General features: G+C 47.8%; 3 protein-coding genes across 4 annotated transcripts; 2 read left to right on the forward strand and 1 right to left on the reverse strand.

Annotated features, from left to right (window-relative positions):
- Positions 1-1,037: 1,037 nt before the first annotated feature.
- On the reverse strand, positions 1,038-2,891 carry MIS12 (MIS12 kinetochore complex component). Its single transcript, XM_064729268.1, has one exon. It carries the CDS (start codon positions 2,595-2,597, stop codon positions 1,965-1,967), a length of 633 nt encoding a protein of 210 aa, XP_064585338.1. The 5' UTR covers positions 2,598-2,891; the 3' UTR covers positions 1,038-1,964.
- Positions 2,892-3,101: 210 nt separating this feature from the next.
- DERL2 (derlin 2) lies at positions 3,102-8,840 on the forward strand. 2 transcript variants are annotated; one of them, XM_064729288.1, is made up of 7 exons: positions 3,102-3,218; positions 3,589-3,654; positions 3,920-3,993; positions 4,388-4,481; positions 4,920-5,115; positions 6,057-6,147; positions 7,656-8,835. In XM_064729288.1, the coding sequence occupies exons 1-7, from the start codon at positions 3,126-3,128 to the stop codon at positions 7,759-7,761; spliced, it is 720 nt and encodes a 239-aa protein (XP_064585358.1). In that variant the 5' UTR covers positions 3,102-3,125; the 3' UTR covers positions 7,762-8,835. The 2 variants fall into 2 exon arrangements, 1 of the variants encoding a protein (XP_064585358.1); XR_010442396.1 differs by lacking the exons at positions 3,920-3,993; positions 4,388-4,481; positions 4,920-5,115 and having other exon boundaries at positions 3,117-3,218; positions 7,656-8,840.
- Positions 8,841-9,099: 259 nt separating this feature from the next.
- DHX33 (DEAH-box helicase 33) lies at positions 9,100-19,448 on the forward strand. Its single transcript, XM_064729287.1, has 12 exons — positions 9,100-9,721; positions 10,506-10,666; positions 11,872-12,099; positions 12,850-13,020; positions 13,552-13,737; positions 14,834-14,945; positions 15,352-15,511; positions 15,876-15,964; positions 16,251-16,378; positions 16,927-17,130; positions 17,860-17,946; positions 18,953-19,448. The coding sequence occupies exons 1-12, from the start codon at positions 9,274-9,276 to the stop codon at positions 19,259-19,261; spliced, it is 2,283 nt and encodes a 760-aa protein (XP_064585357.1). The 5' UTR covers positions 9,100-9,273; the 3' UTR covers positions 19,262-19,448.
- Positions 19,449-21,442: the final 1,994 nt, after the last annotated feature.

The following is a 21,442-nucleotide window of genomic DNA, read 5'->3' on the forward strand; positions in this document are numbered from 1 at the left end:
TGCTCCTGGTGCTACCCTGTCTGTGTCTGCCTTGTCACCAGTGGGACCATGGACACTCTGGATCTGCCTCTGAGAGCAATGGGAGCCTGGGCAGAGGGGACAAGGACAGATGGAGAGGCCATTGGGGATGGAGTCAGGGTTTGTCAGGCTGCTCATGAGACTCTGAATCTCCCACAAACACATGGACATGGAGTTGGGAATGCCTCACCAGTGCCATTGGACCCAGCCTCTGTGGATGTGGCACTGGGGACAGGTGAGTGTGGCCATGGCAGAGCTGGGGAGCTGCTGGACTTTTCCAGCCCAAAGAATTCTGTGATTCCATGAGCTCCCTGCCCGAGGGCACTGCTCCTGCACCGCTCTCTGGAGCAGCAGGGTGTAATTTATTGTAAAATATTTGATTATGATGACTGCAGTGCCAGGAGTGTGTGTGGGAAGATGGCATTTCTGAGAGCAGGTGGGAAGGGACGATTACAGGAGGGCCTGAGGGTTAAATCCACACCAGGAGGGTGGGATGGTCAATCCCAGATTTAGCTGGGGACACATTTCCCTGGTTGGTGACACAGCAGGACATCAAACCCAGGGGTCAGGGAATGGGCCAGGCACAGCTCAGTACAACCACCGTGCCCAGCACTGCAGCTGGGTGGAACCTGGCCTGGCAGTGAAATTGTCTCTCTCTGGCTGGGAGAGGAGAAACCTCTGAAAATGGGAATAATTCCTTTCTGAAGGAAAATGCAGTGTTGGGGTGTACAAACTCAGTAGGGTCCAGCTTCCTGCCAATCCTTGTGTGGTTATTTTGGGCACAGAACACCCAGGAAAAATGTCTCCTATTTACTGAGGATAAAACAAATGATTCACATGAGGAAACTTAATAATTCTTCATGTCCAGGAAAGTCACACTGAGCTGCAAAACCAGACCAACCTCCTGTGGAGCAGATCCCTGGGCCGGGCTGCTGCTGCCCTCTGCTGCCAAGTGACACTTCCCACATCTTACTCCTCTCAATCCAGGGAAGAAAGAATTCCAAACTGAATTTTATGTTTTCAATACACTTTTTTATTGCAATAACCTCTAAGTGATTCACTTTTAAACCTCTATGCTATTAAAGTAGAAATTAATATTGATATTTAATGATAGGACTAAACTGGAGATTAAAAAACTGCCGTGGAAAGATGCACAGAATGTCAGGGATTTTGAATTAAGTACAGAGAGAATAAATTTAATTAAGACACAAGAGCTTATCAACATTCATAACATTTTCACAGGAAAATCTGATTAAATGTTAATAAGAGAAAGTTTGTTTAATAGAAAAGGGACACTGAGCAACAAAAAAAACCCCAAACAAATATATATATAAAGCAACATAAGGTGAAGTAGGACAAAGTGATGGAGTTACTGATTTCCTTCAGTGTCTTCTGCTCTGTGCTGAAACACAAGCGCAGGTGGAGTGGTGAAGAACTCTGAAATTCCAGAAACTGGGCTGAAGTTTTGATGACAAGGTTCTCATCAGAACCTTGTCAGCATCAGTGTCATCCTCCTCCCTGCATTTCCTCCTTGCTGGTTTCCCAAACACAGAGAAAGGCACCATAGCCACGGCCAGGCAGCTCCTTGGCCAGGGGCAGAGTCCCTGTGGCCTCACTGACTTCAGGCTGGAAACACCTACACATTCCTACAAGTCTTATCGAGGCTTTGTTTCTATAACCTTACAACGGGGAATGCTACATTGTGTTCAAAGGTAACATTCAGTGTTTTCAAACGCTGGTTATGCGACCCAAAACTTAGGAAGTTAACAATCTGAATTACATTTTACAGGCTTTCTCCCCTTCCTGCCTTAGGGAGGAGCAAACTGGGACAGTTCAACAGCTTTTAGACCAAATCCTGGCAGCACGAGTGGAGTGAGTGGAACATAAACCCCTGTCATTTTAAGCAAGCTCTCTACATGGCATCTGTTGCCTTCTCAGAATTTCCATTACATTAACTGACCATGCTGGTTCATTTTTTTGCTCTTCTCCTCCACTTCTTTCAGCACATCCTGCAATTTCTTAGAGCTCTGTGCCAGGAGGGCAAAGCTTTCCTTGAAGTTGCCGGCGCCGTGCTCCCTGCAGATGTTCTCAAGCCCATCAAAGCACTGCAAAATCTTCTCCAGCTCGGCCTTGACAACCTTCTGCTCCTCCAGCTCTGCTAGCAGCTCCTGCTCCAGCACTGCCTCTGCCCTGCACTGCTGCTGCAGCTGCTGCAGCTCATCCTGCAGCGCCTGGAATTCCTCCTCGCTGTAGGGATACTGTTCCTGCACCTTGTCCTCGGGCAGCAGCACGTTCTTGGGGATGTTCAGCACCAGCTGCAGCAGCACTTCTTCCATTTTAGAGAACAGCTTATCGAAGTGCTCCTTCATGAAGAGCAGGAATTTCTCGGTGCATTTGCGGATCTTGGAAGGGCTGATTTTGCAGTCGGGAATGCCGTCCAGCTTCTTCAGCATCACGCCCTCCACCACCAGCATCATTTCGAACAGGTAGTCCTGGAAGGCGGTGTAGACGCGCAGCATGCAGGTCTGCGGCGTGAAGCCGAAGAACTGCGCCTCGTAGGTCATGGGATCCACCGACATGGCGGCGGGGCCGGGCCGTGAGGGGAAGGTGGGACTCACAGGGCGTTACCCGAGCCAGCGGGGCCGCTCCTGCCGCTGGTGTTCGCGGGGCTCGGGGCTTCTCCTGTCGCTGGTGTTCGCGGGCTGAGCACGGGGCCGGTCCTGCCGCTGGCGTTCGCGGTGCCCGGGGCCGCTCTGCCCAAAGACGGTTCCCAAACCCGCCGGTGCCGCTGCTGCTTTCCCGCCTCGCTCAAACACCGCCTCAGAGCACCCCGCCCGCAGCCAATCAGCGCCCGCCAGGGCACGCTCCCGCCCAATCACTGAGCGCTCCGTCCCTCGGCAGGCGAGCCAAGCGCGGCCAATGATAGCGAAGGGTATGGGCGGGCATTGCAAGACGACCAATAGAAGCGAGGAGCGACGGCCGCCAGCTGGGCAGTCGGCCAATGAGAGCGCAGAGAGAAGGGAGGGCTCTGCGGTTCAGCCAATGGGAGCGCGGAGCGTCGGGCGGGCGCGGAGGCGGGCGGACCGGGGCGGGGCGGGGCTGCCAAGATGGCGTACCAGACGTTCCGGCAGGAGTACCTGCAGGTGCCGCCCGTGACCCGGGCCTACACCACCGCCTGCGTCCTCACCACCGCCGCCGTGGTCAGTGGCGGCCGCGCGAGGAAGGGAGGGAGGGAGGCCGTGACGGGAGCTGGGAGCGGGGCGGGGTAGCCGTGGAAGGGGCGCCCTCAGGCACCGCCCGCGCTCCGAGCTGGGTCTGGAGCCCCCAGACCCCCTGAGCGATTCGGGATTCCCGGGATGGGCCCGGGAGAGGTGAAAAGCGCGAATTAATAACAACAATACTAAAGGGTTGTTGTATTGAGGCTCCAGAAAATGCTGATGTGACTTGCTGGGCTTGTTTTGGCTCGCAGGAATAGGTTGCTGTTTTGAGTGTGTATTTTTTCTTCTTCTACTTCTTTTTTTTTTATTATTTCTTGTATTGATCCTTTCAAAATGTTTTCTTCTTTTTCAGCAATTAGAACTTATCACGCCCTTCCAGCTGTATTTCAACCCTGAGTTAATATTTAAGCACTTTCAAGTAAGTGTTTTCTGAAGCACTGTAGATTTTAAAATGTGCTGTAGAGTCTTTTAAGTGTTTGTCTTCTCAAAACAGTGTACTTTTTGTATTAAAAATACACTTTTTAAAAGCTACTGTAGCCAGAGTGAAGACCCCTATGCCTTAAAATAGGTCTGAGTTTCATTTTCTGTAAAGGAGATTTCAGTTTCGTTGTTACTCATTTCTCTACTTAGACAATAAAAATAAGCTGTCATGTTTAAAGTCCTTGTATTTGTCTTATTTTCAGATATGGAGGTTAATCACAAACTACTTGTTCTTTGGACCAGTTGGCTTTAATTTTTTATTTAACATGATCTTTTTGTATCCTTCACCAAGTTGTGTTGGTTCCCTTGGCAAGCAGAGTGCAGGAACGTTGCTGTACCTGCACAGAGGAGAGGTTGAGTTCCTGGGAATTCAGCAATGCCAACTTCAAGGGCTTCAAGGGGGACTCCTTTTTAAATTGTCAAGAATTTCCCAGGTACTTTTTTGGTGTTAAGAATTTGTGCCAGCCTGATCCTTCAGGTTGGTGCTGCAGGAGAAAATTCCAGGTAACTTCTTTGTCCCCCGGCTCCCCCTCTGTGCTGAAGTATCCAGAAAGAGCCAAGTGATGCAGTAAATTGACAAAACCCTTTTAAGCTGATGTAGAAGTGGGTAATTTCCTGTTTGGATGTGTCTCTCTGAACTTGCACTGGAGTTTTCCTGACCTTGGCCTCAGATACCGCTACTGCCGCATGCTCGAGGAAGGCTCTTTCCGGGGTCGCACGGCAGATTTTGTATTTATGTTCCTTTTTGGAGGACTTTTAATGACTGTATCCTTTCTGTTTTCATTCCAAGTGAACGTACAGAAGTTTTTGAAGGAGAGCTGAAACCATGTTGTTACTGTTACCTTAATACAGTTTGTTGCACGAGGAGTACTGATAGTTGTTAGGGTGGTTTTGAATATTTTGGGATTGTTGCTGGTTTTTTGGGGTTTTTTTTCTGCTTGATCATGGAAATGAGGTTATCAGGGGGCTGTTCAGATGTGGGATCATGCTCGTGTTGTCTGTGAAGAATTAAATTCTGCTTTAATGAGAATATTCATGCTGCAGGTACCCAAATCCTGCTGCACCTGTTAGATTTGATGGACAGTAATTTGACATCCTTACACCTGAGAAAGTGGATTTACCAGCTGTGTGGAAAACACAAGGTTACAAATTAAGCTGTGAAATTCCTGACCTCACAAGAGTTTCCTTAACCAGCCATGGCAGCTTTTTGGGCTGTTTGTGAACCTGGTGTTCCTGGGGCAGGCGTTCACCATCATGCTGGTGTACGTGTGGAGCCGCAGGAACCCCTACGTCCGCATGAACTTCTTTGGGCTCCTCATCTTCCAAGCCCCTTTCCTGCCCTGGGTACTGATGGGCTTTTCTCTGCTCTTGGGGAACTCCATCATTGTGGATCTCCTGGGTGAGCAATGGCAGCAATCTCACGAGGATCTGTTCCTCCTCGTGCTTTACGTGAAACAGAAAATGGGGATTTGTCCCATTTTTATGCTTGGTTTTAGTTCTTCTGATATATTTCTTATTTTATATTTATATTTTTAGGCTTTTCTTATTTCTAGCCATTGTAGCATGTTTTGTACTGTGATAAGGACGGCAAGAACTTCTGATGTTTTTTTTCTGATGTTTTTAAATCTGGCTTTTTATTGCTTGGAATCAGCCCTGATGCATCATCTGACCATAGCATCAGTCTATTGAAATAAAATAGTTTATATTGCTATTTTATCAACTCTAATAGAGCCAAAATATCAGTCATTTTTAATAATGACAAGATGTTTTCCCAATATTAATGTCCTATACTATAAGCTAAGCTTTTTACATGCTGTTAGCTTTCTTCCTTAGGTTTTGTATTTCTGTATCATCAAATCCAAGGGCTAATTAATGCTTGGTGTTAGTTCTTCTTTTATATTTATTATTTTATATTTATATTTTTAGGCTTTTCTTATTTCTAGCCATTGTAGCATGTTTTGTGCTGTGATAAGGATAGGAAGAACTTTTGATGTTTTGGCTTTTTATTGCTTGGAATCAGCCCTGATGCATATCTGACCATAGTATCAGTCTACCGAAATAAAATAGTTTATATTACTATTTTATCAACTCTAATAGAGCCAAAACATCAGTATTTTTAATAATGACAAGATGTTTTCCCAATATTAATGTCCTGTAGTATAAGTTAAGCTTTTTACATGCTGTTAGCTTTCTTCCTTAGGTTTTGTATTTCTGTATCATCAAATTTTCTGTGAAAGAACCAATGTATGTTGTTTTTCTGAAAACTCTAGTGTAAAGCATTTGAGAATTGTAAAGGAGAACTACTGAAAAATCATCTTTTGGCTTTTGTTTCTATACCAGGTATTGCTGTTGGGCATATATATTTTTTCTTAGAGGATGTCTTTCCCAATCAGCCTGGTGGTGGGAGGCTCCTGAGAACGCCGTCTGTCCTGTGAGTATTGGTGTCTGCTTTGGAAGAGACAGGGCAAAAGTGCTTGTTTGGAAAACTGTTTGCAATTCAGTCACAACATTTGGGCAGAGACAGAATTGGGGGGTGTCTCTTCTTGATTTTTATTGAACTCCTGTTGCCAAACAAGGAGCTGGAATTTGTTTAAGTGGGAGCCAACTTAACTGGAGAAGAGCTAAAGGATTTTACCTTTGGTTTCTCTGATAACACTTTGCTGACAGCACCAAAGCTGTGTCCCCTGCTGAGTGGCTGAGGTAGTACATATAAGATATGTAATGGTTTTTTTCTTCTGTAAGTCATCTTCACATCACAATTTTGGGGAAAAAAATCCTTCAGTGTTTGTAGTGTTTAACACTCCCACTCAGTTCCCTCTTGTGTGGATGCTCTAATCCATTATGGTGCTCTCCCAGAACACTTCTGATGGTTGTTTTCCACAGGATCATAAGACTATCCTCAAGATGTTTGGCATAGAATATTTATACATAAATAGCAGAATAACCTCATCAATCTTGATTTGGGATCTCCTTCCTGGTGGTTCCAAATTGGACAGCATAAATCCCACTGCCTGGGCAAGCTGTTCTTGAGGGAGGAGACTACCACAGGGATGATGGTCTTAATTTCATAATTGGTTTTGTGCCACAATGTAATGAGGATGTAAAAGCTGTCAGAGAGTACTCAGAGGAGTGACACAAAGATGGTGAGGGTTCAGGAGGGGCCACATGATAGGAATGGCTGAGAGCACTTGGTCTGCTCAGCTGGAGAAGTGGAGAATTTGGTCAAACCAAATGCTGTGAGCTGACAGCATGTGTGCTGTCTTGATGTTGTTTTTCAAAGAATCATAAGACTATCCTGAAGATGTCTGACCTAGAATATTTATACATAAATATCAGAGGATTTATACATAAATATTAGAGGATGAGTCTCATCACTCTTGATTTGGCATCTCCTTCCTAGTGGTTCCAAATTGGACAGCGTAAATCCCACTGCCTGGGCAAGCTGTTCTTGAGGGAGGACACTGTGCAGCATGTGAGCTGTCTTGATGTTGTTTTTCACAGAGTCCTAAGACTATCCTGAAGATGTCTGGCATAGAATATTTATACATAAATAGCAGAGAATGTACCTCATCAGTCTTGATTTGAGATCTCCTTCCTGGTGGCTACAAAGTGGGGACATAAGCTTCACTGCCTGGGCAAGCTGTTCTTGAGGGAGGACACTGTGAGCTGACAGCATGTGAGCTGTCTTGATGTTGTTTTTCACAGAATCATAAGACTGTCCTCAAGATATCTGTCATAGAATATTTTTACATAAATGGTAGAGGATGAACCTCATCAGTGTTGATTTGGGATCTCCTTCCTGGTGGTTCCAAATTGCAGAGCATAAACCCCACTGCCTGGGCAAGCTGTTTGTGAAGGATGCCACTGCAGCATGTGAGCTGTGTTGATGTTACAGTGAAAGCTGTGTTTTAAAGGCTCACCATGCTTTGTGTTTTGCAGGAAAGCAATATTTGACACCCCAGAGGATGACCCCAACTACAACCCCTTGCCCGAGGAGCGGCCGGGGGGCTTTGCCTGGGGAGAGGGGCAGCGCCTCGGGGGTTAACCAGGGCCGTGGGGGCTCCTCCCCAGCACACAGAGGACTCTGACAGCCCTATGGTTTGGAACACAAGCACTTTATGAAATGCAGTCTCACCTGAGGCACTCCCAGCACCCTTCCCAATCAGGGAATTCATTGTGCTGGACATCATCTGAATCCAGTGGAGCCAAAAATGTAAAACTGGAAACTGTTTCCTGTTAACTTCAGTTAACAAGGCCACACAAGTACTTGTTTAAAGTGATTTCTAAAGCATTTTTTCAAGTTATTTGATACATGAAACTCTATGGGAAACTTTATAGAGGACAAACCCAACTTTTTGGGATTTAATTCATTTTTTTATTCTTGGATAAAACAACTGCAAGATGATTGAAAGGCTAAGTCACTATTTCAATGGCAAAAGGTTGTTTAATCTGAGGTGCTGCTGTCTCCAGTCATCTTTGAACTGCAGGGAACACAACATGCAACTTTTCACTCTGCCAGTTGGATTTTTGGGATGTTCTGCAGGCTGAGGCTACATTTTGGTGGTTTTTTCCCCCAAAGACTGTGTGTTCAGGTGCCCACAGTGGTGGTTAAACAGCTGTGCCTGCAAAATCCATCCCCATGTGCCCTCTACTGATACTGGATGACCTGCAGCTCTAGAGAAGGAAATTTGTCTGGACTCAAAAAATGATGATGAGTTGAATAAAATGTCTTGTGGATCCTTTTTGTTTAATCCTCTATATCATCCTCTAGTGTTGAGGCAGCAGGGGCTGGAAAAAGCAAATCCTTGAAGAGACAGAGATACCTGCAGCTTTTCCCACAAGTGTCTTAGAAGTGCAGGACACAGCGTTGTCTGCTCAGGTTGTGAAATCTGTGGTCTGTGGATGGAGTTTGTTGTGTCCAGCACAGGCCAGTGAGGCTGAGTGGCATTTAGCTTAAAGCTGCATTGATTATAAATATCTCTGAGCAGCCACATAGGAATTTGGAGCTCAGTTCAGCTCATCATGGTCAGTTGTTCTTAAATCACCATAGAAAGTATCAGGTGGGGTTTTATTGATTATATCATAATGGATTAAAGTTAAAGCTGCATCTTCATTCTGCATTTTAAAGGATGGGCTTACCCATGACATGTGATTATCTCATTTAGTCTCACATTTTGCTTTTCAAAACTGGCTACAAGTTTTAGTTTTTTTAATTTATAGTCCAGGAGAGAAATGTGTGGCGATCTCAGGGGAAATGCTTAGTCCACAAGCAGTGTGTTAGATTGATAAAATGTGTGAGGTAATTTGTGTCTGCATCTGTTAAAGGTTATAAAACTTATGGAAGCTTTGGGAGATTTTACAGGTGTTTTGGTCTGGTTTTGGGGCAGTTTTGATTGTTTCTAGAACAGACTTCTAGTGCTCCTAGAGAGCAAGAATGAAAGTGTCTTGGACAATGCTGCTTCAGCGTAGGGTATGAGGCAGGTATGAGATAAAAGCTTTATTTTTGCGTGTTCTTTTTAGTTCAGTGTTTGAGAACAGGATTTGCTACTGGGACTGAATGGCAACATGTCCCTCCGCTGCTCACAGCTGGCTCTCTGCCCTCCTTGGCTGCGTTTTGCTGCCCTTTGGGGTCCGCGATGTTTCTGAGGGGCGCCCGGAGCCGGGAGCGCTGCAAATGGCGGCGGTGAGTGCGGGACTACAACTCCCAGGATGCTCTGCGCAGCGTCGCGCGGTGACGTCATCGCTGCGCCAGGGAGCCCGTGCGGCGCGGTACCGGAGGGAGCGGCTGGAGCCCCGGAACAGCCCCGGCGGGACGGGACCGGGAGGGGCGATGGCTCAGGACAGGCAGGAGCCTCCGGCCAAGCGGTTCAAGGCGGCGCCTCCCGGCACGCAGCCCCAGAGCGCCGCGCCGCCCGCACACGTGCAGCGGCGCTCCCTGCCCATCTCCGGGGCCCGCGGGCCGCTGCTGGCCCGGCTGCGCCGCCTCGACACTGCCGTGCTCATCGGTGAGTGCCGGGAACAGGGCCCCCAGCTGGGAAAGCTGCCCAGAAACGGGCTGGGTGTAAATCTGGAGCGTGGTGAGCAGGGAATGGCTTCTGTGCTTTGGCAGCCGGGGTTTCTGTGGAGCACGTGAAAGTGTTTCCCTCTCCTTTCGCTGTCTGTGTGAAGTTCAGTCAAAGCTAAGTGGCCAAGCTCTCCTCTTCTGAAAACTCTCCTCATTTACATTTTCACTGATTTTATTATTTTGTGGAGAAGGCAAAAGTATTTCCCTCTCCTTTCGCTGTCTGCCTGGAATTCAGTCAAAGCCAGATGGCCAAGCTCTCCCCTTCTTCCCCTTCTGAAGACTCTCCTCATTTACATTTTCAATGATTTTATTATGCTTTCACTGATTTGATTATATTTTTCTGCTCTGCAAACGAAAAAGCTTTTTGTTAGACTTTTCAGGAGCTGAAGATGTACAACTTCCCACCTGGTAAAGACACAGCATTTATTGTAATTAAGTGAAAAATGCTTTGTGTGTCGGTCCTGTTATTGTCACAGCACAGACACTTCACCTGCAGAGAGGCTGGAGTGGGTTTGTGAACCAGAGTGTGGCTGGAGCTCTGCAGAGGAGTGGGCGAGGAGGGCGTTGGGTGCCATCTCTGACCTGCCACTCTTTGTGGTGGGACTTTCCCTCTCTGTCTTCAGCTTCTCCATCCTCAAATAGGGCTAAAAGTTACCATAAAAACCCCAGTTTGACAATGCTATAAAAGTGTGGGGGACAAACTCTATTCCTTTGGTACTCCCTAGGAGAAACAGGCTCGGGGAAGACCACCCAGCTGCCTCAGTTCCTGTACGAGGCGGGGATTGGCCAGCCCGGTGTCATCGCTGTGACCCAGCCCCGCAGGGTGGCAGCTGTCACCCTGGCTGCCAGGGTTGCTGAGGAGAAGAGGACAGAGCTGGGCAAGCTGGTAGGTTATCTGCAGATTAATTCTGCAGATACATTTTGGTTTGGTGCTGCTCTGGGGATGGCGCCCTGTCAGGTTGCAGTGGGTACAGTAATAACCAGGCACAGGGATGATAGTCTTAATTTCATAATTTTTTTGGGTGCCACAATGGAATGAGAGTGTAAAAGCTGTCAGGGAGTGCTCAAAGGAGTGACACAAAGAAGGTGAAGGGTCAGGAGGGGCCACATAATAGGAATGGCTGAGAGCACTTGGTCTGCTCAGCTGGAGAAGTGGACAATTTGGTCTGCAGCTTCCTCCCGAGGGGCAGCTCCAATTTCTTTTCTCTGTGGCCACAGACAGGACCTGAGGGAGCAGCTGGAGCTGTGTCAGGGGAAGTCTTGGTTAGATATGAGGGAGAAGTGTTTCCCCTGGGGGTGCTGGGCACTGCCCAGGCTCCCCAGGGAATGGGCACAGCCCCAAGGCTGCCAGAGCTCCAGGAGAGTTAGGACAGAGCTCCAGGGATGCCCAGGGTGGGATTGTTGGGTGTCTGTGCAGGGCCAGGAGCTGGGCTGGATGATCCCTGAGGGTCCCTTCCAGCTCAGGATATTCTGTGATTCTGTAATTAAATGAGTGGACGGAAATGGCTCTTTACCTGTCCCATGACAGGGTGGGCATGGTCTGTCTCTGTGGCATTGTACTTCTTGATCTGGCTTGTTCCATTTGCAAAAATATTGATTAATGAATAAAACAAAAAAAAATATTGTGCTCTCTTCCATTACTCCCTGTGTCAGGAATCAGTGTCAGGGAGAGCAGAGTGCTGAATTAGTGCAGGTCTGGGGGAGAAAGGCAGGGGAGAAGGTCTTCTCCTGTATAAAATCCTTGGAGAGCCTGGAATCATTTTGAGGAGGAAAGCAAAGGGAAAAGGAAAAGGGAAGGAAAGGGGAAAGGAAGGGGAAAAGGAAAGAAAAACCAAACTGAACTTGGGGGGCATTTACCATGAACTTCTAGCTAGGAAGAAGCCAACCACAGATGTTGGGAGTATAATTTGCGTGGCCTGCTACATTTGGAAGAGGAACTGCTCACAGCAGATAAACTGCTCTGCTTTCCATGCACTTCTGGTTGGCTCAGTCCAGTGCAGTGACCAGGGGGTGTGTGGCCCTTCCCTGTGGCACGATGGCAGTGTGCAATGCCAGTCTGTGTGCCCATGCTGCCCATGCTCCCTCACCCAGGTTGGCTACACGGTGCGCTTCGACGACTGCTCGTGCGCGCAGACGCGGCTGCGGTTCCTGACGGACGGGATGCTGCTGCGCGAGGCCATCGGGGACCCCCTGCTGCACAAGTACAGCGTGGCCATCCTGGACGAGGCCCACGAGAGGACCATCCACACGGATGTGCTCTTTGGGGTGGTCAAAGCCGCTCAGAAGAAGCGAAAGGAGCGAGGGCTGCGGCCACTGAAAGTGTGTTCATTCAGGATGGCGGTGAAGGGCGGGGTGGGGCTGGGCTCTGGGTGCTCTGAGCATCTCCTGGGGCCTTCCAAGGATTACTGTTGTGGCAAAGATTTGTTTGTGGTTGATGGGTTCTTGTTCTAGGTGGTTTTGGCTCGCTGTGATTATGAGGGGGAGGAGCCAGCATGAAAGGACTAGCATGAAAGCTGTAATGTCAGTTCATTCCAAAGGGTTTGGAATTTCAGCTTTGACCATTTTTCTGTTCCTAAAAAGTCACTTTAAATCCCAGTAATTAAGGGTGTCTGACTTATGGTGTCTGGGCCTGTTATGACACCTCTGAACAAGGTATCTCATGATACCTTTATTCCACAAAAGCCCCAGACAGAGTGCTAGGGAGTTTTTGGCACTGCTGCTGAGATCACTCCAGCTGCAGGAGCTCTGCCTGATGGGACATGCTCATTCCCAGGTAGGGCACTGCACGTGGGATAGGTGGACATGTCAGGAATTTCTGTGAAAGCACATTGGTCTGCCAGGGGGCTTTGTATGGCCTTGTTCCACACACCAGCCTATTCTGTCACACCATTTTCTGCTTGTGTTAAAAAGCTGATGGCTTTAATGAGGGGAGATCACTCTCCTCTGTCCCAAAGTCTGTTCTGAGCATGGTTCTCAGGATCCAGAAGCTGACTTTTGGCTGGTCCTGACTCGTTGGTGTCCAGCTGGAGGGGAGCTGCAGTGCTGACCCATGCTGTGCTCTCCCTGAAGGTGATTGTCATGTCAGCCACCATGGATGTTGACCTGTTCTCCCAGTACTTCAGTGGAGCTCCTGTCATCTATCTGGAGGGCCGGCAGCATCCCATTGACATCTTCTACACCAAGGAGAGGCAGAGTGACTACCTGCAGGCAGCACTGGTGTCCATCTTCCAAATCCACCAGGTATGAGGGTCTCTGCATGTTTGTGTCCCTCTGGGGCCAGGGGTTGGTGTTTTGTGCTGGGATGTTTGACTGCCAAACACCTGGGTTGTTGTGTTGTTTCATTAAACTGCATTTCGTGCTTTGAAGTTGCTGCTGCTGTTGGGATTTGGGACCTATATGTCCAGGCTGGAGCTGAAGGGAGGCTGCCAAGCAAAGCTCTATAATGTCAGCTCATGCCTAAAACCTGAATGTTCCCCTCACCTGAGTTCTCTGTACCTGAGTGCTTGCTGACCCTCTCTGCCTGGCATGGACAGTTATTTGAGGACACAGCAATTCCTCCATCCTTTTAACTCCTGATCTCTGAAAATGTGGTTTACTCTTTGTCTCTGGTGAATCCATTGGGAATTCTGGCTGTTGCATCCTTGCACCACATGTGTATCTTCTTTTTCTTCTTAGCCTGCTTCAGTGACTGCCAGATCCACATCTCATTACCAATCTCAGTTCTCCTTTTCTACCCAAACCCTCCTAACTTCCTTTGTCCTCTGGCTTTAGGAAGCCCCTGCATGCCAGGACATCCTGGTGTTCCTGACTGGGCAGGAAGAAATTGAAGCAATGACCAAAACCTGCCGAGACGTTGCCCAGCACCTCCCCGAGGGCTGCCCACGGATGACAGTGCTGCCCCTTTATGCTTCTCTGCCCCACTCCCAACAGCTCCGTGCCTTCAAACCCACCCCTGAGGTGAGGGAATAGGAGGGGTTTGGCTTCAATGGGTCTTTGGATGAAACATGTGGGCTTTAAGAGGCTAAAGCAGTCTGGACTGATAGCAATCATGAGTTTCTTGTGTTTGTGGGGTTCCCAGATGAAGGGAGGAATGATGCATCTGACTCTGTGTTCTTAGAAGGTTAATTTATTATTTTAAGATACTATATTATATTAAAGAATATTATACTAAACTATACTAAAGAATACAGAAAGGATAGTTACAGAAGGCTGCAAAGATAATAATGAAAATTTGTGACTCCTTCCAGAGTCTCAACACAGCCTGACAGTGATTGATCATTAAGTCAAAACAATTCACATGAAACCCATGAAACAACCACCTCTTGGTAAACAATGTCTAAACACAATCCAAAGCAGCAAAACACAGGAGAAGCAAATGAGATAATATTGTTTTCCTTTTTCTCTGAGCCTTCTCAGCTTCCCAGGAGAAGAATCCTGGGCAAAGGGATTTTTCCAGAAAATATAACAGTGACAATAGTCTCTGTTGGCTTTAGGCTGGGTGGTTCCAGAGGTATAAAACACTGTAACTGTGATGGTTTTACCAGATGCATTCAGTAAGTCATGTGGGATCATAAAAAGAAGGAAGGATTAGAAGGCACAGGAATTTAACTTTCCTCCATTTCATAGGAATTTTTTGTCCATATCACAAAAAAGCTACAACAGCTAATGGGGGAAATACTGAGTAAGCTGAAAACTGAGAATGTTTTTTAGGACCATAAGAAAGGAATTCATGCTGCCTCAGGCTCTTTTTTACCTACTCAACAGATAAATAAGAACACAAATGTTGTGCCAGAAGTGAAACCAAAATTGTTGGAAGATGTGTTGAGAACAGCTGTTCTGGTGGTGTGCTTTCTTGCAAATGCAGAAGAATGTTTTAGAAACTGATTAGAAACTGAGGATTACCTTGGTTTCTGAGAGCTGGCACAGCAAGCACAGTTTGTGCTCACAATGTAGGGCAGGGCTTGGCCCACACAGGCCAAAAGCAGCAGAATTTCTGTGTTGCAGCTGCTCTGAGGTGGCCTTGGCCTGGGATTGATTTTTTCCTTCCTCCCAGGGCTGTCGCAAAGTGATCCTGTCCACCAACATCGCAGAGACCTCCATCACCATTGCTGGCATAAAATTTGTTGTGGACACAGGCATGGTCAAAGCCAAGAAGTACAGCCCTGGTGAGGAATTCTGAGGAGGAACAGGGGCAAAATTGGGTTTGGGTTTGTAGAAGTTACTGGAGGCCACAAGCCTCACTGAAAGAGGATTTCAGACACCCTCCATGCTGTTTAAATTAATGTCCCAGGTTTGGGGTTTGGTGGTGTTTTTGTGGGATTTTTTGAGTATCAGCCATGAGAGGGTAAAAAAATCTGTCAAATGTGAATCTTCTCTTCATGGACACAGCATGGGATAGTTCACAGCGCTGAACCAAGTGAAACACAGTGCTGAAATTCACTGTGCTGAACCAAGTGAGTTCTGAGCGGATTTGAGTGCCAAACCCTGGGAATTCTTACTGCTCATCCTCTGTGTTTTCCAAAGCTGTGCCTTCCTCAGGCACTGACTGAGGTGATGCTTTTCCATGCCCAGACACTGGCCTGGAGGTGCTGGCAGTGCAGCAGGTGTCCAAGGCCCAGGCTTGGCAGCGCACGGGCAGAGCAGGCAGGCAGCAGAGCGGGGTCTGCTACCGGCTCTACACAGAGGAGGACTTTGAGAAGTTTGAGGAGATGACAACACCTGAGATACAGAGGTGAGGACAGAGCCATTACACTCCTTGCCACACCTCTTTTACAGCTCTGGGAAGAACTGAGCAGCAAAACTGATCTAGGGGCTGGCGGGGTGACTTGAGAAAAATGGAAGTGTGGGGATTAAACAGAAAAACTGGGAAATGTTTGCTCAGGGTGGACAGTTGAGCACTGAGTCTCCAAACACATAAAGCAATAGTTCTGACTGTCCTCCAGATTTTGGACTTGCCTCTTCCTGGTTTAGGAAGTAAGGCTTCACCAGCAGCATCAGACTTGTGTCTGTCAAGCTGCAGCACAGGCCTGAGACTCTATCTCAGCTTTTATGTAAAAAATAAAAGAACTATCTCAGTTTTTTTTCTGCCTATGCAGGTGTAACCTGGCCAGTGTGGTGCTTCAGCTCCTGGCCCTGAAAATTCCCAATGTGCTCACCTTTGACTTCATGTCCAAACCATCTCCTGGTAAGTGGCTACAAAGGCAGCCTTGGGGAAAAAGAGCAGGAAGATCTTGGGCCATAAGGTGTATAACAGCCTAATGTGAAGGTGTGCCCTGACTGCCAAGGGAAGAGTAAAGGGGGAAAGGTGCTTGTTCTGCTGGATAGAGGAGGATAAACCACATTTTGGACCCTGATTTCTCTAAATGGAAAGAGAAATTGCCAGGGGAAGGAGGCAGTGATGGAACCAGCTGATCTTCACATTCCTCACTGGAGGCAGGAAACCTCACAGCCCAATGTCCCTGTTTTGGCAGATGCCATTCAAGCAGCAATTGATCAGCTGGACCTTCTGGGAGCTGTGACCCAAAAGGAAGGTCAGCTTGTCCTGACCCCCCTGGGAAAGAAAATGGCAGCCTTTCCACTGGATCCAAAGTTCTCTAAGGTAAAAGCTGCGGAAAAATTAACATTTTGAATCTCCTGTACTCATCTCTGTACCATTGATATTTCTCTTTCAAACTTCTTAAACAAGGTGTGAAATTTGGGATGTTTGCAGCTGTATTGGTGTATTTGCTGTACATTAATGTACATCATTTACAGCCCTTTTGCTGGACTGCTTATCATTTGTTGTTAAATTTAAGGAAATTTTTTAAAAGATAATTTCTTTGACACCTCTGAAGGTGCATAAGGCAGATTTGCTTGTAATTTGCAGGATTGTTTAGCAGGTCCATGAAATCTCTGTTGCTGTAGTTGGTTTCAGTCACTGTGTTTGTGCTGGTTGTGCGCTGGGCAGTCTCAGAGAGGAGCCTGGCAGGTGCTGTTACAGCTGCTTGGTGAGCCCATCAGAGGATTTACAGCTGTTTCTAGGCCCAGATGTCCGAGATTGTCCTAAGCAATGTTTGGTTGAGTTCCTGGGCTGCCAGGAAGCAGAGAGATCTGCCCAGCTGAAGTGGATTTGGTCAACTAAAGATGAGTTTTGTTGTGTCTGTGTAGGCCATCCTCGTGTCCCCCCAGTTCCACTGTGCAGAGGAGATCCTGACCATTGTGTCACTGTTGTCAGTGGACAGTGTCCTCCACAACCCCCCTGCCCAGAGGGATGAGGTGCAGGCTGTCAGGAAGAAGTTCATCTCCAGTGAGGGGGATCATCTCACCCTGCTCAACGTGTACAGGGCCTACAAGAGCGTCAACGGGCACAAGGTGGGATGGTCTGAGCTGCCAGTGCTGTGTGAGCTGTGGGGTGAGGAGCTTTGAGCAGAGAGCAGAGTGACCCCTGCGTCCTCCATGGCTGGTGCCACAGAGAGAAAAAGGGCTCATCCTTTACATCTGGGGAATGGGAGGAAGTTCTGTAACAAAGGTTCCTAGAGACAGCTCTGGCAAAGCTTTGTGGGGTCAGTTCTGTAATCACAGCCAGGGCTCTTCCTTCCCTGGTTCCAGCTGGAAACAGGAGGGAGTGGGAGAGTGCTGAGATGTGATGATAAATACCTGGACATGATAAATATCTGGGACAGGATTCATTGGAAAAACATTGAGCATATTGAAAAGTAGATTTGGATTTATCCTACTCTATCAACCCCTCATAGTAATTTTTGGGTGTGTGGACTCATGCACCCCATTCCTTGCAGCACCTGTCATTCTTACCTGATTTGTTTTCACCTCACACAGGATAACAAGTGTTATCCTCTGTTCTGCAGCTCTTGGTGGCCTTGCAGGGCAGCTCTGAGTGGGAAAAGAAACACCACCTTCTGTTTCTGAGGGAATCTAGACATAGTGGAGTAAAGTGGGGTAGAAATATGACCAGGAAAAGGGTCAGCACGTTTTCTCTGAGGCAGATTGTAGGGGGCATTCTGCTCTCCATGGTATCCAAAGGCTGTCATGCTCCTGGGGTGAAGAAATATCCCCTTCTAACTGCTGGTGTCTCTGCTGCAGGGATGGTGCAGAGAGAACTTTATCAATGGCAGGAACATGAAGCTGATGGCAGAAGTCAGAGCTCAGCTCAGGGACATCTGTGTAAAGGTAATTTACTTCCATATTTTATTTCTGTTTCACCTGTTGGTATTTCCCTGGTTTGTCCCCAAACTGATGTTACTGTGCATGAAGTCCCAAGTGAGAAAATGGGGGATTGTTTTCAGCCTCCTGTAAGTAGGCTAAAATTCCTGACTGTGCAGTTGCATCCCAGAATCTTAAAGCTGCATTGCTTAGAGAGTCAAGGAGAAATGGGAACCTCTAAGAAGACTTGTCAGGAAAAGGACAGGTTTGGCTGAGGGTTTTTCCTGCTCTAATGCAGCTGGGACTGTGCTGTGTGTGCCACAGAGTGCTGGCAGCCTGTGCTGGCTGGTTTCTCCATGCAGTCAGGCATTCAGTGTGGCAGCAGCTTCCCCTCAGTGCTGCTCCTGCTGGGCACAGCGTGGGAGCTGCCACTGAACCCATGGCAGTCTGCAGTGACATGGGAGCCACCTCTGGGGTCTCATTTGTGAATCCTGGTCAGCCTTAAACTCCCTTTTAGAAGGAGAGTGATGATCCATTGTGTTGGCTCTGTCTGGCTTAGCCTAGCATCCACTCAGCTGAATTCCCAGTGATCCCCCAGTGTCCTGACACAGGAAAATCCCCCAGGATTTCTGAAGTGAACCAGTGTCACTGTAAGAGTCAGGACTGGGTAAGAAGGGACACAGACTCTGGGTCAGAAAGCTAATGGGCTAGAACCTCAACTTCACTGGAAATGCTTCTTTTATACACTTGAATACAAGTGGACTGTAGCAGTCTGAATTGTTACTAGCATAGTCCAGGGCAAGGAAGCAAAAAGGACCTTTGCATAATATCCACAGAGATGTTTTACTCAGCCACACAGTGAGATGCTCAGGTCCCAGCACACACACAGAGCTAAATAGCTATGTTTTCTGACCACAGACTCAAAGATGTACATTTCACCTAAATCAAAATGGATTTCTACTCTGCAGAGTTTCTCCTCTGTGTCAGTATCCCCTGAGGGTGCAGGTTGTTCATGCTCACTTTGTGCCCGCAGCTGTCGCTGCCGCTGGAGTCGTGCCGCGGGGACACGGCGGCCGTGCGGCGCTGCCTGGCCCACAGCCTGTTCATGAACGCGGCCCAGCTGCTCCCGGACGGCTCCTACAGCACCGTGGGCTCCCAGCAGGCCGTGGCCATCCACCCCTCCTCGGTGCTGTTCCAGTGCAAGCCCGCCTGCGTGGTGTTCACGGGGCTGCTGCGCACCAGCCGCTGCTACATGCGCGACCTGTGCCCCGTGGACGCCGAGTGGCTGCTGGAGGCTGCGCCCGAATTCTTCCACAGGAAGCTCCGGACAGCCAAGAGCTGACCTGGCACCAGCTGGCTCAGCTTCTCCTCGAAAGACTTTGTGAAAAGTATTGGGATAATTACCAATATAGCTGGATGGGATGTGGCTGAGCTTGTCCGGCCCTCACTGGTGAATCAAATAGCGGCATTGTGGTGTTTCACCCCACAGACACTTTTGGCTGTGGGTGTGTGGTGTTTCACCCCACAGACACTTTTGCCTGGGTTGGGTGCTTGCGCTGGTGCCCGTGTGGGACAAGTCCAGGCCTGCAGGAGCTCTGGTGGCTGCAGGATGGAGCTTCCCCCCATAACAGGGGCTGCTCCTCAGGTTTCCCTCTGCAGAGAAGCTTTAAGGTGATGGTGAAGGAAAGGAGTCGGTTCTGATGGAGGGTTTGGATGCAGAGCTTTATTCTGGCCCACAGGCCTCTGAATGCAGCACCAGCTCCAACAGAACTCCCTGAGCCCGTGGTTGCTGCTCCTTTAACCCCGGGGAGAGGGGCAGGGAAGGGGCAGGGAGCCACCAAGCAGGGACAGGAGGGGAGGGACAAAGGGACAAAGGACACCTGGATGGCCCAATGTCCCCCAGGGGTAGAGGGCATCCTTTGGATCTGCCAATCACTCAGTGCCCTTCTGGAATGCCAGGACTGACAGACAGTGCTGGGAGGGGTCAAGGTGTGAAAAGGAGAGGTGATTGATACACCTGGGAGGGAATTATCAGGGGAGGGACCCGAGGTTCTGAGGTAAACCCTGAAATCACAACACAACAGAAAAGTGCATATTGTATGGCTCTATGCAGATATTTACTATATGTGTTTTGTTGTGTTGATTAGTAGTGCTGTATTAACGTTTTAATAGTATGGTAAATGTAGTTTTGTAGTTGAAAGGTAACTTTTGTAGTTAAAGTAGGAACTATGTATGTGGGATGTTTTTTTTAAGAGAGGAATGAGGTACTCACACCAAGATAGCAGCCACAGGACACCTGAATCTTTCAGAGAATTTATTGCTCCATTATCAGAAGACACAAACTTCTTCCTGCCTTGCTCAGCCCTGAAGACACCATTTAGGATTAAGAGGAAGATGTTGACACTGACCAGACTGAATCCTTTGTTTGAATGGAATTTCTGCATCATGTATGAGATGTATGAATATTCAAGAGGCTGTTGCTTTTAAGGGTTATTCCTCTGTTAACGTGGGTCCTCTTTTGGGTTTATGCTGCTCAGAAAAAGGTACTCAGAGGTCCATAACTCTTTGTTTCTGTTGTCTCATATTGTCTAATCTAAATTGTCCAAATTATTATTAGTCTACTTATATTATTGTTTTTATAACCATTTTATTACTATTAAACTTTTAAAATTTAAAAAACAAGTGATTGGTGTTTTTCACAACTTGTATATTCATTAAATTAAAAAAAAAAACTATGTTTTCTATAAACTTAAGGAACGGGATGGGTATTTATTTAGATTGGATTTATATGTTTTTTCCAGAATAAAGAAGTGATATTGGAAATCTGTTTTGTGTGTGTTGGTTTGTGAGGCACAGAACAAATGATTGTAGGATCAGTCCTGGTGTTTGTGGGTCTTGTGGGAGTGTGTTCATTGTCAGCAGTCTGGGCTTAAAGATGAGAAGGTAGCACAGTGAATCTGTGCCTATTGTGCAGAATGGACTCTGCCATTTACATGTGCAGTACTCAGATTCCTGTCAGAATTAAGAGTTAAAATTCTGGTCCTTTGATGGGGTGGTGTCTATTTAATGGGGTGGGGCAGATGGGGTGGTGTCTATTTAATGGGGTGGGGCAAATGCTCTCCTGCCTTGCAGTGAGCAGCAAATGAGCCTTCTGTGGTTCTCCATAGTGGCACTAGTGTCAGCTTTTGGACAAAGGGCAGGCTTGGTGCCAGGAAATGCTGCCTTAGTCACTCTTTCCTCTAAAATACACCAAAAAAACCCCAACCATTTTTTTTTTTTCCCTGAGGAGATTCTCATGCTCTGACCTGAACAGTGCCAGTCCTAATTATGAGTGGGATGATGTCTGGGATAAAACTTGTGCACGGCCCCCACATTCCTAAAGCTCTGTCTGTGAGTTCACCCGAGAAGGGACCTGCACGGGTGCTGTGTCCGTGCCATCCCTGTCCATTCCATTGTCAGGGATCCCAGGAACCAGGCACCCTGTTAGCACACTCCGTGCTGCCGGGGCCGGGACTCGAACCCG

The sequence above is a fragment of the Zonotrichia leucophrys genome, chromosome 19 (genome assembly GCF_028769735.1).
Source record: "Zonotrichia leucophrys gambelii isolate GWCS_2022_RI chromosome 19, RI_Zleu_2.0, whole genome shotgun sequence".
NCBI classification, from domain to species: domain Eukaryota; kingdom Metazoa; phylum Chordata; class Aves; order Passeriformes; family Passerellidae; genus Zonotrichia; species Zonotrichia leucophrys.

Bases quoted from the DNA above. Each gene is read 5' to 3' on its own strand.
- MIS12 (XM_064729268.1), bottom strand. From the start codon at position 2,597: ATGTCGGTGGATCCCATGACCTACGAGGCGCAGTTCTTCGGCTTCACG.
- DERL2 (XM_064729288.1), top strand. From the start codon at position 3,126: ATGGCGTACCAGACGTTCCGGCAGGAGTACCTGCAGGTGCCGCCCGTG. The intron at 3,994-4,387 runs GTATCCTTCACC...CCTTGGCCTCAG, and splicing joins TTATTTAACATGATCTTTTT to ATACCGCTACTGCCGCATGC. The intron at 4,482-4,919 runs GTATCCTTTCTG...CAGCCATGGCAG, and splicing joins TTGGAGGACTTTTAATGACT to CTTTTTGGGCTGTTTGTGAA.
- DHX33 (XM_064729287.1), top strand. From the start codon at position 9,274: ATGGCAACATGTCCCTCCGCTGCTCACAGCTGGCTCTCTGCCCTCCTT. The intron at 17,131-17,859 runs GTGGGATGGTCT...TCTCTGCTGCAG, and splicing joins AGAGCGTCAACGGGCACAAG to GGATGGTGCAGAGAGAACTT. The intron at 17,947-18,952 runs GTAATTTACTTC...TTGTGCCCGCAG, and splicing joins TCAGGGACATCTGTGTAAAG to CTGTCGCTGCCGCTGGAGTC.